Source organism: Pogoniulus pusillus, chromosome Z, assembly GCF_015220805.1.
Source record: "Pogoniulus pusillus isolate bPogPus1 chromosome Z, bPogPus1.pri, whole genome shotgun sequence".
Taxonomy (NCBI): Eukaryota; Metazoa; Chordata; class Aves; order Piciformes; family Lybiidae; genus Pogoniulus; species Pogoniulus pusillus.
This window is the reverse complement of record NC_087309.1, coordinates 64841734-64867778: the sequence shown is the minus strand read 5'-3', so window position 1 is coordinate 64867778 and position 26045 is coordinate 64841734. Positions and strand designations below refer to the sequence as shown.

Below are 26045 nucleotides of genomic sequence, written 5' to 3'. Positions count from 1 at the left end.
CCAACAGTCCAATGTCCTTCTTATGTTGGAGGCTCCAGAACTGTATACAGTGCTCCAGCTGGGGTCTGATGATAGCAGAGCAAAAGGGGAGAATCCCCTCCTTTGCCCTGTTGGCCATGCTTCTCTTGATGCAGCCCAGTACATGGTTTCTGTCTGGGCTGCAGAAGCACATTGCTGGCTCATGTTGAGCTTTTCATCAGCCCAGACCCCCAGGTCCTTTTTCTTCAGGGCTACTCTCCAGCCATTTGGCACCCAACCTGTATTTGTGCTTGGGATTGCACTGACTAAGGTGCAGGACCTTGCCATGGTCTAGCCTTGAGCTCTGTGGTAAAGGGTTGGACTTGATGATCTGTGAGGTCTCTTCCAACCCTGATGATACTGTGATACTGTGATTGTTGCATTTCATGAGCCTATCCAGGTCCCTCTGGATGGATCCCTGCCCTCTAGCAAGTCAACTGTGCCACAGAGCTTGGTGTCATCTGCAAGCTTACTGAGGGTGCAACCAGCAAAGTCTTCAATGAAGTAAGCTTTCAGCCCCACTCCTGATCTCTATAAAGATGGTCTCAGCAATTTGCTTTTTCCTTTCTTTCTTTCTTTAAAAAAAGTACTTCCACTATGCCAAATACATTGTTGCTTTGCACCCAAAACTGCTCATTATTCCATTTTTTATATTTATTAACCTATATGGCAGGTCAAAGGAGGCCCGCCTTCCCTCCGCTCTGCCATGGTGTCCTGGAGTCCTGTATACCCTTAAATTGCTCTCCCTCTGTGGCTTGAATGGCAGAGGAAAAGACACCTGGTTCCCCCCACCTCGCCTGCCCTGCAGGCATGAAGGGTGTGAGCAAAGGGTCCTGCCCACACGAGGAATGCCCGTGCAGTGCGCACGCTGGAATCGGGCTGGGATTGGCTGTGCCCTTTCGCGCCCAAGGAAGTGCTAACTCTGCTCTTTGTCTAGAGAGAGTATAAACATTAGGGGACTTCCTGCCTTTGGGGTTCCCGCCTTGGAGTTCGTTCCTGCCTGAGCATTCATGCCTGCCTGAGACTTCCCCCCCCGCCTGGCGCTCTGCTCCAAAAGGATTGCTTCACCCATTGACACCTTTTGTGCAAAGCCTAACGACTCTTAGCGATCCTCCTGCAGATGCTGAAAGGGAAAGAGAGGGACAGGCCGCACCACGAAGTCAGCCTGGTCGTGAGTTATTTTGGCTCAGCTTTATTATTAGGTGGGAAACACTATAATTTAATAGCTAAAGCCTTTTCCAACTTCTGACTTCCAAAACAGTCAGTTTATCGATGGCGTCCCTATAGATATTCTCAAGGCAACTGAATCTGGTAATTAAAACTAAATTAACTTTTGTATATAGTTTTTGGGGGAGGGCTTTTGGGAAAATAAAATAACTCTATTTTTGTATAAAAATTCCTGACTTGGCCACATTAATTCCCTGCTTCCACAACACATCATGAGACCACATCCAGGGTATTGTGTCCACCTCTAGATTCCCCAGTTCAACAGGGAGTGGGATATACCAGAGAGTGCCCAATGAAGGGCTAAAAGGGCCATTAAGAGACTGGAACATCTGTCTTGTGAGGAAATGCTGAGAGACCTGAGGCTGTTTAGTCCAGAAAAGAGAAGACTGAGATAGACTCTTACTCATGTTAAGAGTGGATGTCAAGAAGAACATACACCAGTTCTTTTCAGTGGTATCCAGTGATAGAATGAGGGGCAACAGGTAAAAACTAGAACACAGGAGGTTTCTCTTGAACTTAGGGGGAAAATTCTTTGAGAGTGCCAGAGCACTGGAAGAGGCTGCCCAGAGAGGCTGCAAAGTCTCCTTCTCTCAAGACTTTCAAAACCCACCATGATACATTCCTGTGCAACCTGCCCCAGTTGATCATACTTTGGCAGAGGGTTTAGGCTCAGTTATCTTCAGAAGACCCTTCCAACACCTATCATTCTACAATGCCATGATTTTACAAGATCTTCAGATCTTTGCCTTGAATGTGAAATGGAAACATACCAATTCCTAAACAGAGTTCAGCTCGAGTCTGGGATGCGTGCAAGTTAATTCCTTTAACAAGGTTAAACTACAGCCTTGATAATTATAACAAAAAAAGGTAACAGTCTTCTCGTGCCACATGTAGAGCTAATGATCAGTTTATTTTTCTGCAGCTTCACACAAAACTGTCTCTAGAAATTATGTTGCATAAAGAACATGGCTTTTAAACTCACTGGAGCAATACGGACAGAAAGCAGGTTTGACTGATGATTTTTAAACCCTGTTCTGTTTCTTGCTGGTGCAATAGCAGAGGCTTATTGTAGAGCTGCTTCTTTTAAGAGGCTACACTGTCTTAGCTGCAGCACCACTGTCCCACTGCCCAGGATTCAACAAAGATACTCCAGATCCAAAGCAGTGTAAAAGAATCAGTCTCTTTGCTTTTGCCTACTTTTCCACTCTGAGGTTTCAGCTGTTGTCCTTCTAAGGGACATGCAATGTCTCTTTACAGCTGGTTTACTGATCATCAAAGTTTCACTGCTTGTCACTGTTGCATTCTTAGATTTGCTTTAAGCTTTAAGCTGCAAGTGGGTAGGTTTAGACTGGACATTAAGAAATTTTTTTTTCATAGAAAGAGTGATCAGGGATTGGAATGGGCTGTCCAGGGAGGTGGTTACGTCACCAACCCTGCATGTGTCTAAAAGCTGTTTGGATGTGGTGCTTAGGGATATGGTTTAGGGTGAATCTTGTAGAGTAGGATTATTGGTTGGATTTGGTGGTTCTGAAAGTCTTTTCCAACCAGAATGTTTCTGTGATTCTATGATTCTCTTACCTGAAACTTCTCTGTGTTTGGTGTAATAAATCTCATCATTCCTTCCTCTAATCATACATAGATACAGTGGTCACTGCCTGCACATTGGAGGTCTCCAAATGTTTCCATACTCTGGATCAGTAAAATGGAAAGGTCTGAAAAATCAATAAGCTTCCTAGCATTCCCAGCATGATTCCTTTTTCCTTTGTGATAAAAAGAATCTTCCTTTTCTAAGCTCTCTCTGCCTCGTCACAGTCCTTAGGTGTCTCTTAGAATCATAGAATCATAAACAGGTCCTTATTTATATTTGCTCTCTGTCCTACTAGTATTGAGCTGGCTGTGTACCTGTTGACATTATGCACCAACAACTCCTGAAGAAGCTGTTTTTGTACACCATCTCCCATTTCTCCTGTTTTTTTTTTTGGGGGGGTGAGTTTTCATTAGAACCAAAAGCTAAACTAACAGAGGAGATTTAGTCCTCTTTAGAACTCAACCATTACTAAGGAAATGTAAACATGAAAGATAATTTTTTGGTGAACCTCTGTTCGCCAGCAGTTGAAACAGTCAGCTATGCTTCTGCCACAATAGATCAAATGTGGCACAGGCCTTGACTCTGCAAGGGGTCAGATTTTCAGCTCTGACTTTTTTTCAGGCTTGCCTAACATACACAGGAGTTAAGTCCATCTGATGTAAGTCTGTTAGATATGAAGAGATCACCAAGAGGTTTAAAATGAAGCATATACTTTGGGGCTTATACTGTACTGCCCATATAGGCTAAGGATATTTAAAAGGACTGTCTTGAGATCACCTCAGATGTAGCAAGTGAGGAGGAGAATCAATCTTTCTTTTGCAGAAAGCCACAAACATCACAAACTGCCTGTGAAAGCTGGGCTATGCCTCATGCCTTCCAGAATTCATATCTCATGTTTTGACTACCAGTGTACGCTCACCCACCTTGCCCACCCAACACCCAGAGCCATCGGCTCTCTCACAAACAATTCACATTCAGAATCACACGAGTGGCAGTGACCATCCTGCAATTAGACAGCATACCTGCTAGAGTGACAGCAATGGAGACAGAGTCAGATCCCAGGGCATTGGATGCATTGCAAGCATAGAAGCCCACATCAGCTTCCACAGGTGCTAGAATCTGCAAGGAGTCATCAGGCTGAAGTAGTATCCTGGAGTAAAACAGAAAGAAGGAAAGAAGCCATAATCTCCCAGTTTCTGTGAGCACAAAAATATTTGTTGTGATTTTTTTTTATGTTTAGGTTTTTGAGGGTTTTTGTTTGTTTGTTTTGTTTTGTTCTGTTTTTGTTTTTGTTTTTGTTTTTGTTTTTGTTTTGGTTTAGTTGAGTCCTTTAGGTTATATTTAAAAATCCATTAAGAAGTTCAAAGTTTTACACTAAGACTGTGAGATGCAATAGCTTAAGTTACGGTCTTATTTCCAGTTCTTCTACTGCTGATGTATGTTAGAGAAAGATTGATGAGTACTTAGGACATCTGCTTGTGGTTTATGAAACTTCCTCTGTTGTGCTGCTTCCTGTATGATGCTGAATGAGTTGCCTACCCACCCTGCCTCCCAGTCTTGCAAAATAAGGACACCAGAAGTAAATAAGAAGCCATATTATTGCAGCCAAAAAATCACAAAACTTGCTGAAGCTGGGAAGAAAGAAGTTGACCGCAGGATCAGTGTCAAAGTCTGAAACAAGCACCAAATTTATTGAATGCTGGGCAGTTTCCACAAACTCAGCAGCATTCATTTCTCCCCTAGTAGTCAATGAAGACAGAGAGGAAAGTTCAGTTCCTCCCTGGGCTGAAGCAAATGTTTATTTCCTCTGCTAGTACGACGAGCCTATCATGATCTCAGTGCGTTGTCCATGGTTAAATAGAATGAAGATGACCTCTTATAGAATCACAGAATCAACCAGGTTGGAAGAGACCTCCAAGATCGTCCAATCCAACCTATCCCCCAGCCCTAGCCAGTCAACTAGACCATGGCACTAAGTGCCTCATCCAGTCTTTTCTTGAGTGCCTCCAGGGGTGGCAACTCCACAACCTTCCTGGGCAGCCTCTTGAATTGAGGGGTCCAGAACTGGACACAGTACCCAAGGTGTGGCCTGACCAGTGCTGAGTACAGGGGCAAAATAACCTCCCTTGTCCTACTGGCCACACTGTTCCTGATGCAGGCCAGGATGCCATTGGCTCTCTCAGCCACCTGGGCACACTACTGGCTCATCTTCAGCCTACTATCCACCAGCACTCCCAGGTCCCTCTCTGCCAGGCTGCTCCCAGCCACTCTGTCCCCAGCCTGTAGTGCTGCTTGGGGTTGTTGTGGCCAAAGTATAGAACCCTGCACTTGACCTTGTTAAATCTCATCCCATTGGCCTCTGCCCACCCATACAGCCTGTCCAGGTCCCTCTGCAGGGCTCTCCTAACTGTTTATTTTCAGCATCTCATTTTGTAGTGGTGTAACTGTTCCAGGAGGGCAAAAATGCAGTCAAACCAGTTTGGCCACTGTCCACAGCTGCTCCTACTCCTTCCTTTGCCGGAGTGAGTTGAGGGCCCAGAAAAACAGACAATGGGGGCTGGCTCAGGCTGCCCTCAGGGGCAGCAATCCAGCACCGCAGTGTCTGGGCTCTGCAAGCCAAGTCACTGTGCCTTGTTGACATTTTGGAAATACCTGTGTGGCTTAGGTGAAGCACAACACTTCGATTGGCCAAACTCCTGACACTTGTGCCTGTTGGACAGTTTAACTTTCAAAATGCAGTGAAGAGGGGAATGATTTAAAGAAGTGCAGGATTCTTAGCAACTCCCTCTATGGTTCCCAGGGCGACTCTTCGGTGGATCCCCCCCAGTGGCTTTTCCTCCCTTTGTGGCTCATCAACTGGGTTCCTGCCTGCAGCAGCAGGATTCACAGCATTGATAGCTTTTGTTTCACAGCACCCAGATGTCTGCAGTAGTTCATCTTACAGCAACTCAGTTTTCTTCTCTTTCCCTCTGCCTTTGGGATTACAATTCCCTTTCACCCTTGGGATTACAATCGTGGGATCTGGAAGCACCTCATGCAGGAAAAAAAAAACCTCAGGATTTCATCATGGTCTTACGTGAGTAATTTTTGGGCTAGTTCCTATTAGTCCTCTTAAATTTTAAGACTTGGCCAGTTTGGGCTCACTCAGCAAGCTCATTTAGTCCATCTTGTGACCACAGACTGTATTGCCTGTTTCACATACTTTGCACTTTCCTGTTACTGATTTCCTATTTTCCAAGTGCTGACTGCCTTAGACTGTTTAATTCTGCTTTTATAAATAAACTTTGTGTAAATACTTGCCATTGACTGAGAATCCAAATAAAATAAACATGATCTGGTGATTAAAATATTATTAATAAAAATAATCAATATTCATACCTAAAATGAATGATAATAGTTCATAATTTTTATATAAAACATTACAATAACCCCATCAGGTCCTGACGTATACCTGCTTAAGCAAGAATTCAGCCCATGGGCTCTTGTTAATGCTTATATACCTTTATTTTCAGCACAACATATTTAATTTTTAAGGTGAAATTGTTGATAAACCCTGATGAAAAAGTACTTTTCTCCACCAGTAACTTAAAGCAACTGTTTTATGTAAAGTCTAAGTTGAGGCTGTGATGGACGAGGGTGAAAGTGGGGAAGGGATATGCCTAAAAAACACATGCAGTAGAAGTCTGTTCACAGATTCTGGAATTGATGAGTTTCTTTCAACTCCCACCACCCCAGTAAAAATTGATGTCTCATGGACCAAAAAAACAGCAGATACTTGATCTTTTACAACATTGTGGGTGTCCGATTTCAAAATCAAACTGGCTTAGGGCCTCCCATCAACATCTATTATAAGAAAAACAATTTAAGTTAAAAAAAAAAGTAACTTTTTTTTTTTTTTTTTGGAGTACTAGTAATAATAATAACACCTAAAAGGAAAGAGTTGCCTTGTGCCAAGTTTGCAAATGCCTTGAAAAATGCACATTCGCAAAACAAATATTAATAATTTTTAAACCGCATCTTTGCACAGGGAAAAAACAAAACAAAACAAAACAAAACATTGGATGCATTGCAAGCATAGAAGCCCACATCAGCTTCCACAGGTGCTAGAATCTGGATGAGGCCATCGAGTCAGTCATCAGCAAGTTTGCAGATGACACCAAGCTGGGGGCAGATGTGACTGAGTCGGAAGGCAGAAGGGCTCTGCAGCAGGACCTTGACTGCCTGGACAGATGGGCAGAGTCCAATGGGATGGCATTCAATAGCTCCAAGTGCAGGGTGCTGCACTTTGGCCACAACAACCCCATGCAGAGATACAGGCTGGGGTCAGAGTGGCTGGAGAGCAGCCAGACACAGAGAGGGATCTGGAGGTGCTGATTGATACCCGCCTGAAGATGAGCCAGCAGTGTGCCCAGGTGGCCAAGAGAGCCAGTGGCATCCTGGCCTGCATCAGGAATGATGTGGTCAGCAGGAGCAGGGAGGTCATTCTGCCCCTGTATTCTGCACTGGTTAGACCACACCTTGAGTACTGTGTTCAGTTCTGGGCCCCCCAGTTTAGGAAGGACACTGAGATGCTTGAGCGTGTCCAGAGAAGGGCGACGAGGCTGGTGAGAGGCCTCGAGCAGAAGCCCTACGAGGAGAGGCTGAGGGAGCTGGGATTGTTTAGCCTGGAGACGAGGAGGCTCAGGGGTGATCTTATTGCTGTCTACAACTACCTGAAGGGTGGTTGTGGCCAGTGTATAGGGTTAACACTCCGGGGGGGGCGTAACCCTGAACCTGACCCTAGGGATCTTGGCCCCTCTCCAGGGGTGGGCCACACTCCAGGTGATGGTTAGCCCACTCCCCCCCACTTCCTGTGGTATAAAAGAGACAGGAGCTGCCTGTCTCTGTGCCCCACGTTGGGCGCCAAATAAATTGTCTAGGGTTAAAATGCAGGTTCCCAGAGACTCTAATAAATTTAATAGACCCAATGACAATTTATAGAATTTATAGAGTGCCCTCCCCTCTTCCCCCTCCTTTTCCCAAAAGACAGGGAGAGAGAGAAAGGTAGGGACACCCAAATAAATCAATCTCACTCGATTTGGAAGTTAAAAAGGAAAAGTTTAACAATAAGTTAGAAAAGGTATTGGAGGTAGGGGAGTTTACAAAAGATAAGGATGGGAAAACAGCAAAATACAACAAGGGATGGATACAACCCGAGTAATGTGATGGTGTCTCTGCCTCGTGGCTGCCACATGGTGTGCTGGTATGCAGTATGAGTGTGTGTGTCAAGAGGTAGCGAAGGAAAAGAGAGACCTTATAATGGGCTTTCAGTGCTTAAAGAGGACTGAAAGAAAGGCAGGGATGATCTTTTCAGTAGGACCTGTAATGATAGGATGATTTTAAACTGAAAGAGAGTAGATTTATGGTACATATAAGGAATATAATTTTTATGTTAGTGTGGTGAGGCACTGGAATAGGTTGCTTAGAAATGTTGTGGCTGTAGAAGTTTTCAAGAGTAGGCTGCATTGAGCAACCTGGTCTAGTGAAAAATGTCACTGCCCATAGCAGTGGCGTTGGACTAGATGATCTTTAAGGTCCTTTCCAACCCAAATTCAGTAACTCCAGTAACTCCAGTAACTCCAAACCTTGGTGATACTGCGATACTGTGATATTAATTTCACAAGTCATATGCAAGGCAGACTTGTAGTTACCCGCTGCTAACATGCCAACAACTATAAAATTTTCTTACTTGCAAAACTAGTGTCAGCATCAGTACTTCACAAGTAAATTTTTTAGTTCAACAGCGATTATTTCAATTTCTACATGGAGTTCATTAGAGCTTCACAATTTGTTCCCAGATTATACTAGACCATAGGAGTTAGAAGTCGTGTGTGCGCTGTCTGCTTGTGTGCAAATACAATATGCAGGCTGATCTGTCAGCCCTGCACCAAACACCTACAATCCACTAAAAAGGCTTTTAGAAATGTTCCTAGCATCTTCAGGTTGAGGAAGAAGCTTGCTTATGATTGTGTGCTGTGAAACAGAAGGAATCATATCTTATTTGTTGTTAATTAGCTCTGCTGATGTAAGTCTATGTTTACCAATTTAAGTCACCCCAAGATCTAGCACAATTATTTTTAGAAATAGAAATAGGTCAGGTCTGGTAACTGTCCTTAAAAAAAAACACAACTCCAACACAGCTTCATCTTCCTTTCTTTTTAACTTCTTTCAGTGTCCTTCCCTAGAAACAAATAAAATGTCCCCTTCTTTCTTTTATTCCTGTGTCACAATTTGGCACATCTGCTCTTCTTAAAAGTCTTTGTATAGAATGGTTTTGACTGGGTTGCCTGGCTGTGTGTAGATTGCTATCATGGTGATTGTCATTGCTGTGTATGGTGAAAAAAAAATGCCCTCTGTAGCAATTATCTGTCAGCAGCATGTCTTAAGGATCATGTTCAAGGGCTCAAAATAATTCCACTTAATGTTTAATAGTCTGATCTCTGTTGATCCACACCATATTATCTCCAAGACAAAAATGTATTTTAGAGGACCTATATTGGTGAATAATACAGATGGTGCCACACAGACACCTAGTTCTCTACTACCTACTGTTTACATTCTGCTCTGGATACAGTATCACACACAGTATCACACAGTATCACAGTATCATTAGGGTTGGAAGAGACCTCACAGATCATCAAGTCCAACCCTTTACCACAGAGCCTTGAACCAGGAAATTTCCTGTTTTGGAGAAAAAAAAATTTGGAGTGATTCATCTGCCAAAGTGAGAAAGAAACTAACAAACTACTTATGTAACTATGCAGAAGGACCAAGTGTACCTACATCGAGACTTTACTGGGTGATTCATAAGCCCCACACTAGCAGTTAGGTTTTGCCTTGACTCCATGTTTTGACATTTCTCAAGCTGACCTTGTAACAAAATTCAAATGTCCTAACTGAGATCAGTACCTTGTGCTAAAAGGTGCTTACAGATCGCTGGACTGCTTTGTCGTACCATGCCAGTTCATACCGCTTCCTCACAGAACAAAAAATAAAATCCCTATCATACTAATGAAAAAATGAAATGTTGTTAAGCGTAACAAAGTTAAGTATACAAGTAGTACTGAAAATAGTCTTTTTTTTTTTGTGTGATCTTGCAGACAAATGAATAATGTGGAGTGACAGGAAGGTAAAAACTGCCTGGAGGCAAACTAGCATGATTTCTGGGGTACAGTGATAAATGCATTTTTTTTTTTTCACTCAAGTTCTCAGGACATATCTGAGGCCAAAACTCTGGAGTTTGGACAGATGCAGGTGCACTAAATCAAAATGGAAGACAAATGTTTAGAGATGTTGTGGAGGGTCTGTAGGCCTGAAAGCAGGCTTATTTATGCGTGCTCTGCCTGGACATGTCTCTCTGCCTGCACCAGGGCTAAACGAGCACAAAGGGGCACAACAGACCAGGGCCATAAAGTCAGGTGCCCAGGACACCTGATTGTGTAAGTCCCCACACGACCAGCTTGTGCCTACCTGGTGCTGGGCCCATGTGATTCCTATATTTGGAGTCCAGGCCTGTGGGTTTTGCCTAGTATGGTAAGGTTTGGCTGACTGCCAACCTGATTGGTCATTCGAGTGGCCAATGAGGCCATTAACTCTCGGCCCACATTTAATAAATAGGGGTACATGGGGGTACATGGGCTCACTTGCAGCCTTCCCCACATTACCTGTGGCTCCGCTGCATGCTTGCTTGCCTGCCTGTGTACTTCCTTGCATCTTTATGCCTGCCTTTAGTCAGCGTTAGACCCGTGCTCAGACTGCATGGAATCCTGCCTCTGCACCTGGAGATCCTGCCTGCGTACCCCTGGAGAGAGCCGCCAGCAGAAATCAGCAGCAAGGTCAGAGACTCTTATCTCCCCTGAAACCAGAGGATTCCAGCCTCAAAGTCCACAGGCGGAGACCCTGAAGAATTGGACACTTGCAATAGGCTGTGATGCAGCCCGGAGGGTGATTTCTTATTAATCCAAATTGTGAGTAAATGCCTCTGTAATTTCTATTGCCTCTGCCATAAAGCAGAAAGCAAATTATAGTATAAGACCCCAAGTGGCATTAATCCGTGGGGAAAACTCTCTCTCTGTTAATAGTTTCAATGTTTGCTAGTTATTAATAAGTTTCTGTAGATATATATTCCCATAATGTCTTCATAACCATGTAAAAAAAGAATCCTTTTAATATTAAAGTTCAGTGGTTGGGGGTGGCGAGAGTTGAAATATTAGAAGTTAATAAATCTATATATTTTTATAAACATCTTCTCGCATTAATTAATTTCTCCCCTCTGCCACAACTGGCGTACGGGCAGAATCCCCCTCCGCGATGAGAGATTAGTGTGCTGGGATGACAGCACAGGTGCAAATACCCATGAAGTAAGGTTTCACAGTTTCTGGCCTCTATGAGAATATACACAAGGCATGGTGTGATGAACTCCACGGTTTATCCAGAGACTGTTTTACACACTAATTCAAGTTTGGAAGGCAGAAGCCTCACTTTCTACATGTTCTGCTACCACACCCATGTCACACAGACCCTACTGGAGCATTGTGAGAAATCTCTATGAAGAGGTAGTGGTAACAGTAATAATCAATACTTTTCATATTCCAAACCAGTTTCTTTAGCAGAATTTTCTGCCTCCAGACAGGAAAATAAAACAAGGCTTCCAGCCTTCAGACATGGACTGCTCCTTTGACTGCGGTAGGTAATTATCTACTTCTAACACTTTTCAAACTCTTCATTTATTGAAAAGGAGTAAAGCTCCTGTTTGCCACACCAGAATGACCCAGCAGTCAGGCCTTCACAAAGAATTACAGTGCCTCATTTACCACTTCAAACTGTTAGCCTTTCTTTCTGCTACCACATCAGATTACAGCTAAATAGAGTTTTGTCCATGGGACTGATAAGCAGCAAAACATGGAAACTGAAGAATCAAAATACAAATGATTTTCTTAAAAGTTAAATAATGTATTTTACCTATCATTGTATTTCACCTCCTCTCCATTCTTAGCCCAGCTAATAGTGGGCTTTGGGTTTCCCACTGCTTCACAGTGAAGCAGCACACTCAGTGTGCCACTGGCTAGGACCACTGTCTGTCCCAGGTGGGTAACAACCTCTGAAGCAGAAAGCTGTTGTGCTGCTGAAATCTTTCTGAGGATGGCAGGCTTTCGATGAGGTCTGTGCAAGCCATTTGCCAGGTTTACAGATGTGGGGAGAAATGATTCAGCAGAAGATGTCCTTAGTGAGCTGGTAAAACCAGAAACATATCTGTGGAGAGGATACTCCAGCAAGGTTGTATCTACTCTCTGCCTTGACACATTGAGGACAGATTCCTGGTGCTCCAAGTGCCTCTGGAAAAGTTCGTGAGCCAGCTGCACAACAAGCTGATCAGTGTAGACATCTTTAAGCTCCTCAGGTTGTTGTGATAAATTCCTTATGATATCATCGAGGCGTTTCTGCTCTGTGATCATAGTAAATGGCAAGCTATACTCCTGGTTGTGGTCCTCCTCTGAGGATGTGTTTTTTTCAGTGGACTCTTGATCTTCCCAGGGCCCCAGATTTTGCCCTGGCCAGTTCTTGTGCTGTAGCAGCCTTGAGACAATATAGTCATACCACCTACTGAGCTGAGGAATATGTCCTCTACTTTCAGCTTTGCTCCCATTGAAGAGAATGCCATTGATATGTTTCTCCTCTGCCTGCAAAGCTTTGTTTGAGAAGGTCCTTCTCTTGGCCTCTTCCTCCTTAATACCAGTTGGCTGCCCAGCAATGATCTTCTTGTTACTTCCAATGAGCTTAATTACAAAATTCTCCCGTGTTGACCCTGTTATGCAGGTGTATGTCCCAGTGTCTGAAGTCTTCAAATGATGGATTTTCAAGTACCCATAGGGTGCAATGGTGATGTGAGCTGAGCTGCTGAGTCTCTTGTTGTCCTTCTCCCATGTGATCATTGATTTCCGGAACCTCCTTGTGGGGCATCGGAGAATAATGGAGGTTTTGGGCAACAGGTAGGCATACCCACCCACAAGAAAGTGCAGCTTCTTTTGCTTCCTTATCTGAATGTAAACTTTCTTTGCAGCCACGATACGGGGGCTTTGCTTATGAGCTGGTCTGTTGCGCCCTGGAATATCATTAATAGTATTAATATGTGGTTCTATTAAGCAAAACAAGCAATTTACTTTGGTGCTGGCAGCATTGGACCCACTAGACAATAATGTGAAAAACTGGCCACCAGCTGCTGAACATTAAGTTGGAGCAATCAAAACAAGAGGAATAACAATGAGCACTTTAGGAATGCAAAAGTAGTCTTGCTCAGGGTTCATGCAGAAATCAAAGAGCAGGGAACAAAAGCATTATGGGAGGAAGACAACTCGAGTGAAAATGTAGTTCTTATTAGAGAATGTAAATGAATATTGTTGCTTTGTGAATACATTGAAAAGACAAGTGTTTGCCATCCAAACCCTCAAAGGCAACACAATCTTACACCTCACAGCAGTAAGGAAGCATACAAGTGCTGCTACCTCAGAGAGTCATGTTGAACAGAACAAAACTGCCTGGGCTAGACTTAAAAACACTTAAAGTGCACTATGTCAGTGTATTTGTTATGAACAACTAAATAAAGCAGCATAGGTATATTATTAGTTAATAACATGTTACATTTGGTTCAAGTTTTGGTTCTGAATGTCCTATCTACTTTTCTCTCTGACATACCAAACATTTAGCAGTTTCAGATTTCATAGTCAGCTGTAAGCTGAAGCTAGGCTGACTTTCAGTCTTCCAAATCCAATTGTTTTACTGCAAGCCAGGCATACAGGAAGACTACTACTCTTGAGAAGGGCAACAAGAAATGCATGAACTATCAACACAAAATATGTGTCACTTATGTTGCATGGTTCATTAGAAATTCCAGGTCACAGAGAGTTCTCAGTGACATAAAGAACCAATACACTTTAAAATGATTCCCCACACTGACCCTTAGGCTGCTGTGTGGTATCTCTGAGACTCTACACTGCAGTTGTGAAATTTAGATCTGGATTTAGGTCATGACTTCAAACCAGTTCTTCCAGAATCTAGTAACTCCATTTCAACACATTGGCTCAGATCCAGGTGCAAGAGTAAATGAACTTATCCACTGACTTTGTCTTACTGCTATAGGAAACATTACTTGTTTAGAGACAGAAAACTCAGCAGCAGCAGCAGCTGCTCTGCAAGACTGAGTGATACTAGTGCAAGAGAAGGTTATGGAGCAGGGGAAGCATGGATTTCTTAGTGATGCACCCCTTTCCCCAGACACTTCCAAGCAACTTTTCCACTTACTTGCACAGGAACCCAGTGTACAAAGCCTGTTTAAGGATGAGAATGGCAAAGGTGGGCACAGTGAAGAACTGATGATGACAAAGCCCCCAGTTTTCAGAATCTTTCTGCAAACAGCATTTCGACTCTGGGCGCCCTCTCCACAGCTCACTGAACACTAGGAAAAGAATATTAGAAACAAGATGTACTAAAAGGCTGCTCCTTGTCACATACACACCTTCTCACCTCCCATGTCCACATTACATACTCATACCATCGTACAGAAAAGTTATGGCTTTCAAAATATCATAGCGGAATAAAGCAGAGCAGCACCTGGCTGTTCAGTTACAGGCAGTGCAGAGACAGCAGGTGGATGAAGTATCAGTTACTTTTTGTCCTTTGAGGCTTTGAATCTTCCCACAACTCCTTTAGCAATTTTTTTTTTTCTCTAAGAGAGGCCCCCTGTTTGAGTGGTACTATCCTGTGGTTCAAAGCTTGTCTTTGCCCTTTGTTTTTTAATGTATATGTCTGCTGGTTGAAAAAACTCCTGCTCGTGGGCATGAGGAGATCACATTGAGTTACACTTCACAGATACATTCTGCTCAGTTAAACTTTGTCTTGACCTTGAGCTTTGCTTGTTACAGATCTATTAGAAATAATAAATGGGATGAGTGTTTCAGATACCAATGAGCTACCTTGGCTTGAGTCTTACCGCATGTGGCTTACACAGAAGATTAGAACCTTCCAATACCAAACTGTGGTGCTGGATGGATGGGTAGGCACTGTTTGATGTAATTCACCATGCCTATTATGTTCTGTATTATGTATATAGCACTATAGCAAGTGAGAATACAGGCAGCACTATTACACTGGAACCCAGACAACAGTCTGCAAAGGTGCTGTAAAGTGGGTTGAGTGCTGCAAAGGTGGTAGCACAAAGATACCAAGGCACTTCTGTTACATGAACACCTGCAAATGGAAACCAGAGAGAAAGTGATGGGGAAAAATTACACCAAGGATAAGTAGAGAAAAACCATGGCAACCTTCAAGTGAAGTGGGAAGAACATTGTGAAGGCAGATAATTTTAATAAGTGTCAATATGCAGGTATGTGAGTTGTGCAGATGTCAACAGTAACCATGTAGCAACTTCTCACAAGGGAGGACAGATTTGGAAAAGAATTATCCCTTTCACTGCCAGAGTGGCCACATGTCTTATGGCAGCAGACTTCATGAGAACATCTAATTATGTGAATAAAAGTTCATAATAAACCAGCAGATTAAGGGTGCAGGTGGGACAGCTCTGTGAGGAGACTGATGTTCCTTACACAATTTAGGAAGTTTCTACTGCCTTCCAAGAAATGGAACTGGAAGAGTGGTGGCAGATAGTGCAAGATGGGGAATGATTTTCATGCTTACTGGCATTAAAATTTCAAAGGGAATTTTTCCCATATGGTACCAAAGAGGGAGCAAGAGACTTATGCAGAGTGAGTTTGTGTTGTTATCGCCCAAACTGAAGGAAGGCAGTAGCTAGCTACCGTTGCAAAAGCATTGTCCTAGAATGAAAGTGGTAATGATGTGCCTACAGCAGACAGCAGGAATCACTCCTGTGGCTTCTCTGTGTCATAGGGTAAGACCAGAGTGATGCCTAGAAAAAAAGATTATTAACATCAGGACAGGCCTTTGGAAAGAAAAAACATCTAGCTCGAGGCAGTAAAGACTACTCTTCATTTATGTCTTTGATGAACATAGGCTTAGGCAAGGACAGAGGCAGGGATTTACTGTTTAGAGCATAGTTTTTACTGTGTTTACTTTTGAAGAGTGATCTTAATGGTTTGCCTAGATGGCTAAGCCACATCTGTGGAGGCCATCTCCAAAGAGGAATATTGATCTAATGATTATACATCCCCTTCTAGGGTAACAAGGACTAACTACAGAACAAAATTTGGCATAACATGATAACATGATTGAGCAGTCTGAGTTTATTTGCCTTTCTGATCATAAATGACTGAGGAATTTCTCCACCAAGAACAGCACAATGTTCAAGCATAGGAAGAGCATACCTGTGTCCAGTCAGAGAAAAACCATTCATTGGGGCAATCCTCACTTTTGCAAGCTTGTTGAGTAACTGGCCTTGGTGTGGAGCAGAAAGTTTCTGGCAGCAATAAAAAGCTTCCGTCTGCCAGGCGCTGCTTACAATGCATATCTCGCTTCTGAACACCACCACCACATGTCTGTGAACACTGGAGGGTAAGAATCAGTCACCTTACATCACACTTGCACCATGGAATCTTGCAGCAAAAATTACTTACAGATGTGGGTATAAATCTACTGTCATTTTGGGCTAAAGAGAAAATACATTTAAAAAAACTCAGAGACATCAAAGCAGACTTCTTCCAGAAAACAAACCAAACCAAACCCAAACCAAACAAACAACTAAACCAACCACAGCAACAAGAACAAAAAATAAAAGAACAGGCAAAACAAAACAACACCCCCCCCCCAAACCCACAGGAAAAGAAAAAAAAAAAAGAAAAGTGGAGCAGCTTATCTTGCTGGTATTTAGAAGAAGTGCCTTGGTATTTCTGAAGTGTTCCATTTTCAAGCATTTGTACAAAAGACATGGAAACAATGGGCTAGACTTTGCAGTATGAAGGTGGAAAATCTGCCTTTCCTATAACCATCCACTGGAACATGGGGCTCTTGCACATGATGTGAAGGATCTATGTCTTAATGTCTCTACCTGTGATGGTTTGGGTATTACCTGCCCCCCACCCCCACTTAAGAAAATCACCCAGACTAGACTCAGCCGATCTGGAAATTAGAATGAAGCTTTGTATTTGCAGCTTAGCACAATATACAAGGAGATATTTACAGTATATACAGCTATATACAGAAATAGACAAGTTAAAAAGTAATACAGAAACACAACACCCCTCCCAGAAACCAAAGTGCCCAGGAGGCGGCTCTCAACCACCCTTCCACCTTCTTCCCACCTCTCTACCTTACCCCAGACTTTGCCTTAAGTTCAAAGTGAGTTTAGAGGATTGGCCAGGTGGGTTAGGAAGCAGATGGATTAATTAGCAAGTCAGAGAGAGAGAAGTGCATGCAGCCTGAGCCAGAGAGAGAGAGCAACTGTTATCTATGTTTGTATTCTTGTTTTCACACATCTCAGCAAGCCTACGAGTAAAGTAGATGTCACCATTGTTTCCTTTTCACAGCCTATAGACTAATTCCTCTCACTAAAATATCCCAGTTAGGCTCAAACTAGAACACTACCTGAGCTGAGTATTCTACTGACAGTGTCAGAGACAGCGAAGAAGTCTTCAACAGCAGTAGAAAATTCAAAACTTTCATTTCCAGGATCTGATTATACATATTAGATAGTAATAGCTATGGACTCAACAGTTTGAATGAAATACTCAAATTTAAATTGTTAAAAAAGAGTCTGTATTATCAAGAAAATAAAATTGAAATTGGAGAATATGATAAATTAAATATTCCCATTTATCACTTCACTTTTTCTTCATTTTGTGATTTAAAAAAAAAAAAAATCTTGTTTCTGCCCTGCAAGAGGTTTATCACTAATTGGGCTGAAATATTTTACTGAGAGAAATTAAATCCTTAGCTGTGGGAAGAAAGAAAAAACCCAACACGTGCCCTATATCACTCATTCTTCTGCCGAGAAACACAACTAGTCAAAATACAGATAAGACAGGCACTTAACACACACACACTGCTCAGCTCTCACTTCAGGCTGTGTCTTGTTTCTGGTGGTCTGGTCTCTGTGGCTGACTCTGCCTTTAACTCTCTAATCCACCTAAAGCCTTTTTTCATCTAACCTCTTTGCCAATTTTTTTTTGACATGTCACCTCAGATCTCCAGATTTGTGAGGTGAGATATACGTGGGTTGATCTGGTTATTTCTGAAGGGAGGGCAAGAGGGATGGGAAGGGGTTTGGGTCGGGAGCCCTCCTGGGGACTCTGATTGTTGCTGGGAGGAGTATTGTGTTTCTGTGTTACTTTTAATTTTAATATGACTGTATATATTTGTATATATAAGCCTGCATATTGTGCTAAGCTGTAAATATAGCTTCATTCTTTAATTTCCAGCCATCTGAGTCGAGTCTGGGTGATTTTCTTAAGTGTGTGTGGAGGGTGGGTAACTCCCCAATCATCACACTAATGCAGCTCAAATCTTAGCTGTCCAGCCCAGGGATCCTGTCCTTGAATCCTGTCTTTAATTTTTAATTCATACCAGTTATTTAATTTATATAAGTTACATGTCAGCTTCAACCTGGTGCTAGCCTCAGTAACTGGTTTATAAGATTAATGTAACAAGTCATTAAATATCCACTCAGACCTTTTATATTTATGGTTGTCATGACAGTAGCATGTGTGCTTTTTCCGAAAGACAAAGAGGAAGGTTTATTTGAGTTCAAATAAATTGGGATGATTAATATTCAGGGAACCCACCTCCCCTCTCCATTTAGTGTAAAAACCTTTGTGTCCTTTTCAAATCCAAGTAGGGTAAGAAATTTTGAACAAGTAGGTTTATTGACCTCCTGAATCTTTTTAATATACCTGTTCAGCCCCTTTTCCTAAAAATCCCTTTCCTGAGAGTGGTTACAGACTCTCAGTTCTACTGATCAGTCCAGACAGCTCAACTCCGTTTCTTTCTTCTAGCAAGAATTAAGGGAGAGCTTGCACTACACTAACATGACCAGGAGATGCTTATAGCTCACAACACGGGAATTATGCCTGAGAAGCAGAAAAACATATGAAAAAGTATTAAAATTTCTTCCCCAGCAGTTAAAAAGGCACTAGTTTAGAACATCTTGCAGTCATAAAAGCTCTTCTCTATTAGATAGGGAGACATCAATAAACTTTAATGCTAGCCTGATTATTTGGGATATATATTTTCCTTGAAAGACAGAATGTGCAGGGAGTGTATAAAGACATATTTCTATTAATCCTATTTTGCTCTCTAATCAGTAAGAAATTGCTTTTGTCCTCCATATTTAGAACACTGCAAAACTCAAAGCCTTAAAAAAACCCCAAACAAACAAGACACATAAGAAAGTAAACCATTACAAAAGAAAATATTTATCAGTCTTGAATTCAAGGACAATCAATTTCTTAGAAGACAGTATACCAGGAAAACATGATTAAAAGTGTTATTTCAAGAATGCCTGAGGACTGTTATTGTATTCTAGAGCCAAAATTAGTTAGGCACTGCATGAATACAACAAAAGCATATTCCTTCTGTCAATCAGACAACTCACAAGAAGTCTGTCTTCCTTTCCATCACTACCAGATAAAAGAGTAAGGCAAACCACATCTTTTCTTGCTTCATGCTCTCCAGTTTTGTCTAATGATTTTTCTCTAGTAGCAGGTTCCACCCTCACATTTTTTCCAAGAGAGGGAGTAATCAATGACAGCAACATATGCTTGTATCTACAGGCAACATGAAATGTAGTTTCCAGAGGATCCCCATTCAGACATATCCCATACGAATAATGTGCTTTCTCTTTCAGCTGTTCGGAAAGATATCATAGCACAGATACAACAGAGAAAAGTTCTTGCATCACAGGTTGGTTTGACCTTGCCCACACAAGCAGGTAAAGTCCATGCTTTTGAACTGTGTCTCTTAATACTTCTGCTCCCCATGGCTTCTGAACAAAGGCAAGCCCAGTATTCTGTGAGATGCCATTACAGAAGGTCAGGGACTTTTTCAGAGTATTGACTTCGAATTTGGCATTTCCCCACACTGCTGCTTAATTGTGCCTAATTCAACAGTTAGTTTGAGCAAACATGAGGGATGGCTAACATCAAAGAAAACAACATATACATCCAATTCTGACTGTCAGTCATTTTTGAGTTTGTGCTGCCTTTTCCTGTATGCTGGCATAAGCATTTATGCACACAGAGTGCCTGCACAGTGAACTGGAGTTGAAAATTAATCTAGGTTAAAACCAATTGTAATTCTATTTATCTTTAACCAGGACTATTGCACAACAGGAGAATATTTCTTAAGATAAAAGGGAGTGGGTGCCATAAGGGCAAGAAAGATATCCCAGCAGCTACTTTCTCCTTTGGTAGAATTACTGGCATATGTCATCCTAAACTGTGGTGGAACAGGGACTCTGGCCTCTGCCAAAGAAGTCACTGCTTTAATATCTGTTGTGCTCATATGACAATCCATAAATTATAATTAACACAAAGAATTGATGGTCACTCTTAAGAGATGGAAAGTGAGACTTATCTTTGCCTCACCACATGCCTATTGTGATGGTTTGGGTGTTCCCTGCCCCCCCACACTTTAGAAATCACCCAGACCAGACTCAGCCAGCTCTGGAAATTGAATGAAGCTTTTATATTTACAGCTTAGCACAATATACAGGCAGATATTTACAGTATATACAGCTATATATAGAAATATACAAGGTAAAAGGTAATACAGAAACACAACAGCCTGCCCAGAAACCTGAATCCCCAGGAGGGGCTCCCAACCACCCTTCCACCTTCTCCCACCCCTCTCTACCTCACTTCAGAGGTTGCCTTGTGCCCAACGAAGAATGGAGAGTCATCCAGCGGGGTTAGGAAGCAAGTGGATTAATCAGGGAGATGGAAGGTGAGGTTAGAGAGATGCAGCCCAGAGCCTGGACAGAGAGCAACACCCACCAACCTTATCTATGTTTTGATTCTTGCTCTTATACCTCTCAGCAAGCCTATGAGTGAAGTAGACATCACCCTTGTTTCTCTTTCACAGCCTGTAATCTAGTTCTTCTCAACAAAACATTGCAGCTAGCTTCAAACTAGCACACCTATGAACATCTACACACATTAATACAAGGCACAAGATTCAGGCAAAAACACCATTTCCATTGTTTGGGAGGCAAGGAAGTGGGGAATCCTCTTCCCAAAGCTGTGGAAAAGAAGCAGTTATTGGTGAAAAATAAAGGACTAGGCAGCTGTTGCTCAGCATCACAATTGTTACCAGATTGGGGTAGTAGATGAATGTTTGAAAGAATGCAATTTATTGGTTAGTCCTGCTTACAAGTGCAGCTGAGGAAGGGGTTGTCCTACTCCTCAGCTCTCCCAAGTGGTTCAGTTTTGCACTGCTCTGGGTTCAAGGTGATGAGACTGCAGCAGTACAAACTTTGTTTCTTACTCTTGTAAATGAATTATTTGCTATGACTTCACAGTATCATAAAAAATCTATAAAAGGAATAAATATTTTTCTCTTGGTGGACCTCTGAGCTGCTTTCTAGGGCTTGAAGATCTAGAAATATCTTTTTACAATAAGAGAAAATAGGAAAATCTCTGAAAATGTTAACAATTTTCCTATTCTGACTTCTGTCAAGCCATTTTTCTGATTATCTTGGGAGCAAGTATAGTACCGAGCAGCAGAAAAAGGATCATAGAATCATAGACTCAACCAGGTTGGAAGAGACCTCCAAGATCATCCAGTCCAACCTAGCACCCAGCCCTAGCCAGTCAACCAGACCATGCCACTAAGTGCCTCATCCAGTCTTTTCTTGAACACCTCCAGGGATGGTACCTCCACCACCTCCCTGGGCAGCCCATTCCAATGGCAAATCACTCTCTCTGAGAAGAACTTCCTCCTAACATCCACCCTATACTTACCCCGGCACAACTTGAGACTGTGTCCCCTTCTTCTGTTGCTGGTTGCCTGGGAGAAGAGGCCAACCCCCACCTGGCTACAGCCTCCCTTCAGGTAGTTGTAGACAGCAATGAGGTCCCCCCTGAGCCCTCTCTTCTCCAGGCTAAACAACCCCAGCTCCCTCAGCCTCTCCTCATAGGGTTTGTGTTCCAGGCCCCTCACCAGCTTTGTTGCCCTTCTCTGGACATGCTCCAGCACCTCAACATCTCTCTTGAATTGAGGGGCCCAGAACTGGACACGGTACTCAAGGTGTGGCCTGACCAGTGCTGAGTACAGGGGAAGAATAACCTCCCTTGTCCTACTGGCCACACTGTTCCTGATGCAGGCCAGGATGCCATTGGCTCTCTTGGCCACCTGGGCACACTGCTGGCTCATCTTCAGCCTACTATCTACCAGTACCCCCAGGTCCCTTTTCTCTTGGCTGCTTTCCAGCCACTCAGTCTCCAACTGGAAGTGATACTATGGCAGTTATTCAGTAATAAAACAAAGGAGAATGAAGATTTATTAATGGATGTTTTCTATTTGAAGTCTGCAGAACAGACATTTATAACACCTTGTTAAAAAAAATAAAAAGTTCATATTCATCTTCTCCAGAAGCACACAACTGAAAACAAGATAAACACCCTATTGTGGTGGATGGAGGGGCTGCAGCCTGAAAATAGAGGCCTCCCTATGCCTCTACATGGCTGGACATGTTTTTCTGCCGGGACCCATGACAGTAAACAGGTTGTGTAACACACACACACCCAGTCTGTGTATCCCTGGGGTCCTCCCAGGTGATCTCCATATTTGGGAGGGTCCAGGCAAACAGCTCCTGCCTATTAAGGTAAGGTTTGGCTTGCTGCCAACCTGATTGGTCACTTTAGATGGCCAAAAGGGCCATGAATCTCAGCCCACAGTCTACAAAGGGGGGTACAAAGGAGCACCGTGTGTTCAGAGTGTTCAGACTTAGCTGTTCAGACTCAGCTCTCTGATCCACATAGCAGCTCTGACCTGCACCCGAAGCGCTTAGCCGCTCACACTCACATGCTCAGAAACCAAAGCACTGCTCCGATACTCACTGAGGCTTAGACCTCTTACTTTGATTTCAGCACACAGTTAACCTGTTTGCATACCTTTAGAAGCAGAGCACATTCAGGCCTGCACCTGATACATATATGGGGAGCCGATAGCCCCTAAGCTACCGGCCAACTATCCTGATTTGTCTACGGAGCACAGACTCCTAGCTTCATCCTGGTAAGAAGGACTAGGACGTCAGACCTTCTAGATTGTCTGCAAACCCACAAACACAGCCTGCTAGCTGTGAAAGGACCGTGCCAGGAGCTGCACGGACAAATCCTTCTCCTGTTCCTGGAATCCTGCCAGCTGACCATCCCTGGACACGCAGCATCCAGAAAACCAGCAGTGTTGAGGCAGAGACCACTTCACACCAGGAGAGAAGGTTAGAGAAAACCTGTTTACCTCAGAGACTGGGAACATTTATCATTTCCTCTCAAGCTGGGAAGATTCCAACCCTACAGAAGTCCGAACACTGGGCACAGACTGTGATTCAACCCCAGGAGGGTGATTAATAATTAATAGCAAGACTCATAAGTAAGCTTTAATTCCTCTGTAATGTAAGTTATCTCTGCCTTAGAGCAGAGAGCTTTCAGCCCCTGCTGGGCAGACAGCATAGCTCTTAAACAGGCATTAAGCCTGAGGGAAATCTCTCTCTGTCTATAGTTGATGATATTTAACAATTATTAACCAGACCCCTGTACATATCATATCCAAAGTGTTTTCATAACCTTGCACAAAAGAACTATTCAGTGGTTGGGGGTGGCAAGAGTTTGTAAATATTAATTTTAATACATTAATTTTTATAAAAAATTAATACCACCTCAAATTAATTTCTCACCTCCCCCTAATAAGGGAGGAATAGAGAAACCCCCTCCACAACATGGATTTAGCTAAAAATCAGAACTGTTTGGAAATAAATAAGTCTTGAATCTGTGAAGAGATGCTTAAAAAAATCACTTGGAATGTTACAACGCTGACAGTTATCTGTGTTTATCTGACAGTAACACTGGGGCTTTTGGTGGCATTTAATTCAGACAAACCTTCCCTAACAAGCATCAGAGGCCTTAGAAAAGAAAGCATCACTCATTGCAGTTTAAATCTTTTGTCTGTTTGCTTGAAACTATTGTGAGAAAATGATTTGAAGAACACAATGAACTGAAGAGATGAGACGTAAGAAATGGTTTAAAATCAGGCTGTGTGGAGAACAGATGTCACTGTCTACCGTTAGTGAACTTCCCTTAGTGTGAGGAAGGCCCTTTACTGAAGCATTGTCCATCTCCCCATGTGTGTGAAACCCTCTCAGGTATTCGAGGCTAGGGGAGGTCTAGTCTATCACTTGAAATCCTTCTGCAAGGTTTCTTCCGCTGAATTGCTCCATGGTAGCTCTGCTGCATCACTTAAGTTCACCTCCAGGAGGAGCCTCAGCTACTCACATCCTGTTTGAATGGGTTTTTTTTCCCCTCATGCATTCCAGGAGGCAACAGCTGTAACAGCCTATCACTGTGATGCACTGGCTTGATGGACACAGCTTTTTTCACATGGAGGCCCTCTGTGAGGAAGCTGTGTGAGACTGAACTGCTAGACCTGGCTTTCCTACAAGGGTGGAAATAGAATCATAGAATAGAATCACAGAATCAGGGTTGGAAGGGACCACAAGGACCATCTAATTCCAACCCCCCCTGCCATGGGCAGGGACACCCTACCCTAGATCAGCCTGGCCAAAGCCTCATCCAACTTGGCCTTAAACACCTCCAGGGATGGGGCCTCAACCACCTCCCTGAGCAACCCATTCCAGGCTCTCACCACTCCACCACTCTCATGCTGAAGAACTTCCTCCTCACATCCAGTCTGAATCTCCCCACCTCCAGCTTTGCTCCATTCCCCCTAGTCCTGTCACTACCTGATATCCTAAAAAGTCGCTCCTCAGCTTTTTTGTAGGCCCCCTTCAGATACTGGAAGGCCACAAGAAGGTCACCTCAGAGCCTTCTCTTCTCCAGACTGAACAGCCCCAACTCTTTCAGTCTGTGCTCACAGGAGAGGTGCTCCAGCCCTCTGAGTATCCTCGTGGCCCTTCTCTGGACATGCTCCAGCATGTCCACATCCCTCTTGCAATAGGAGTTCCAGAACTGGATGCAGTACTCCAGGTAAGGGTCTCACCAGAATGGAGTAGAGGTAACTGTGCAGATATTGGTGGTACAAAAAAAGAGAAAACAGCTGTCCTTAAAATATGAGAGAAACAAAAGTGATGGTCATTGATTTTTTTCCCCTTTTTGCTGTACACTTGTAAAGAGAGGCAGAAGACAGTAGGTAGAGAAGTACATTTTTTGTGCTGTTTTTTCCTGTTAAAAGGTAAGTACAGGAAAAGTATCTGTGATACTGTAAGTACAGGAAAAGTTTGGAGCCCATATAGTGGGGACATAACCTAGACAGTTGGCTGCCCTGTGGAAGTAAGCACAGAAGAGCTGTAATGTGTCCTTTGTCAAACTGCAGCGACGTAAATTGCAGAACAGTATTTCTATCTTCACTGAGCCCAGGGAAGGCAGCAGGTAACACAAAAAGTGTGAACTGAGCAGTTTGATTTAATTCCTGATTAATATGCTTGTTAAAGCCATTAGACTTAATTGAGCTCACTCCTCCCTAAGTCCTACTACAACTTTCAAAAAGTGTATTTGAGAGCCTCTGAGCAGATACAGAAACGTCTAGAACATTAGGTCAGACAGGTGTAAATACTTGTGTTTACATCGTTGAGGGGGAAGTTAAAGTTCTGAGTAAATCTGTTTGGAAATTGCTCTAGTGGTTTTGATAGCATTCTAGGGTGGTCTACAGCTAATAGTAATTGTTAGCAGAAAGTCAATTTCTCAGTACGCTGTGATGTATCTCCTCTGGCTGTACAAATAAACTTACAGAATATCACTTTCTGTAAGGACTGTGGTCAGTTATAGGTATTTAATGAGCATAGGCACTCCATCCAGTGTGCCTTAAATTTGAAATGCTTGACTTTATTACCTTTTGTATTAGTACAGTACTATTATCTGTTTAGAAAATAGCATTTATGTATGACTGTAGCCCAGAAATATTCAGAGGTACAACCAAGTAAATATGTATTTGTGAGTATCAGTAGACAAATTAAAGCACGACCTATCACTGAATTATTTGA

The 26045-nt window shown here is 42.8% G+C and overlaps 1 protein-coding gene across 1 annotated transcript in view; it reads right to left on the bottom strand.

The window, feature by feature from the left end:
• ADAMTSL1 (ADAMTS like 1) overlaps nucleotides 1-26045 on the bottom strand; it is a 207889-nt gene that overhangs the window by 24045 nt on the left and 157799 nt on the right. Inside the window, exons 17-20 of the mRNA XM_064140676.1 lie at nucleotides 16207-16386; nucleotides 14171-14324; nucleotides 11834-12974; nucleotides 3856-3983 (exon numbers count right to left, since the gene is read on the bottom strand). Coding sequence (XP_063996746.1) covers nucleotides 3856-3983; nucleotides 11834-12974; nucleotides 14171-14324; nucleotides 16207-16386 — 1603 coding nt within the window. The remainder of the gene's footprint in view (nucleotides 1-3855; nucleotides 3984-11833; nucleotides 12975-14170; nucleotides 14325-16206; nucleotides 16387-26045) is intronic.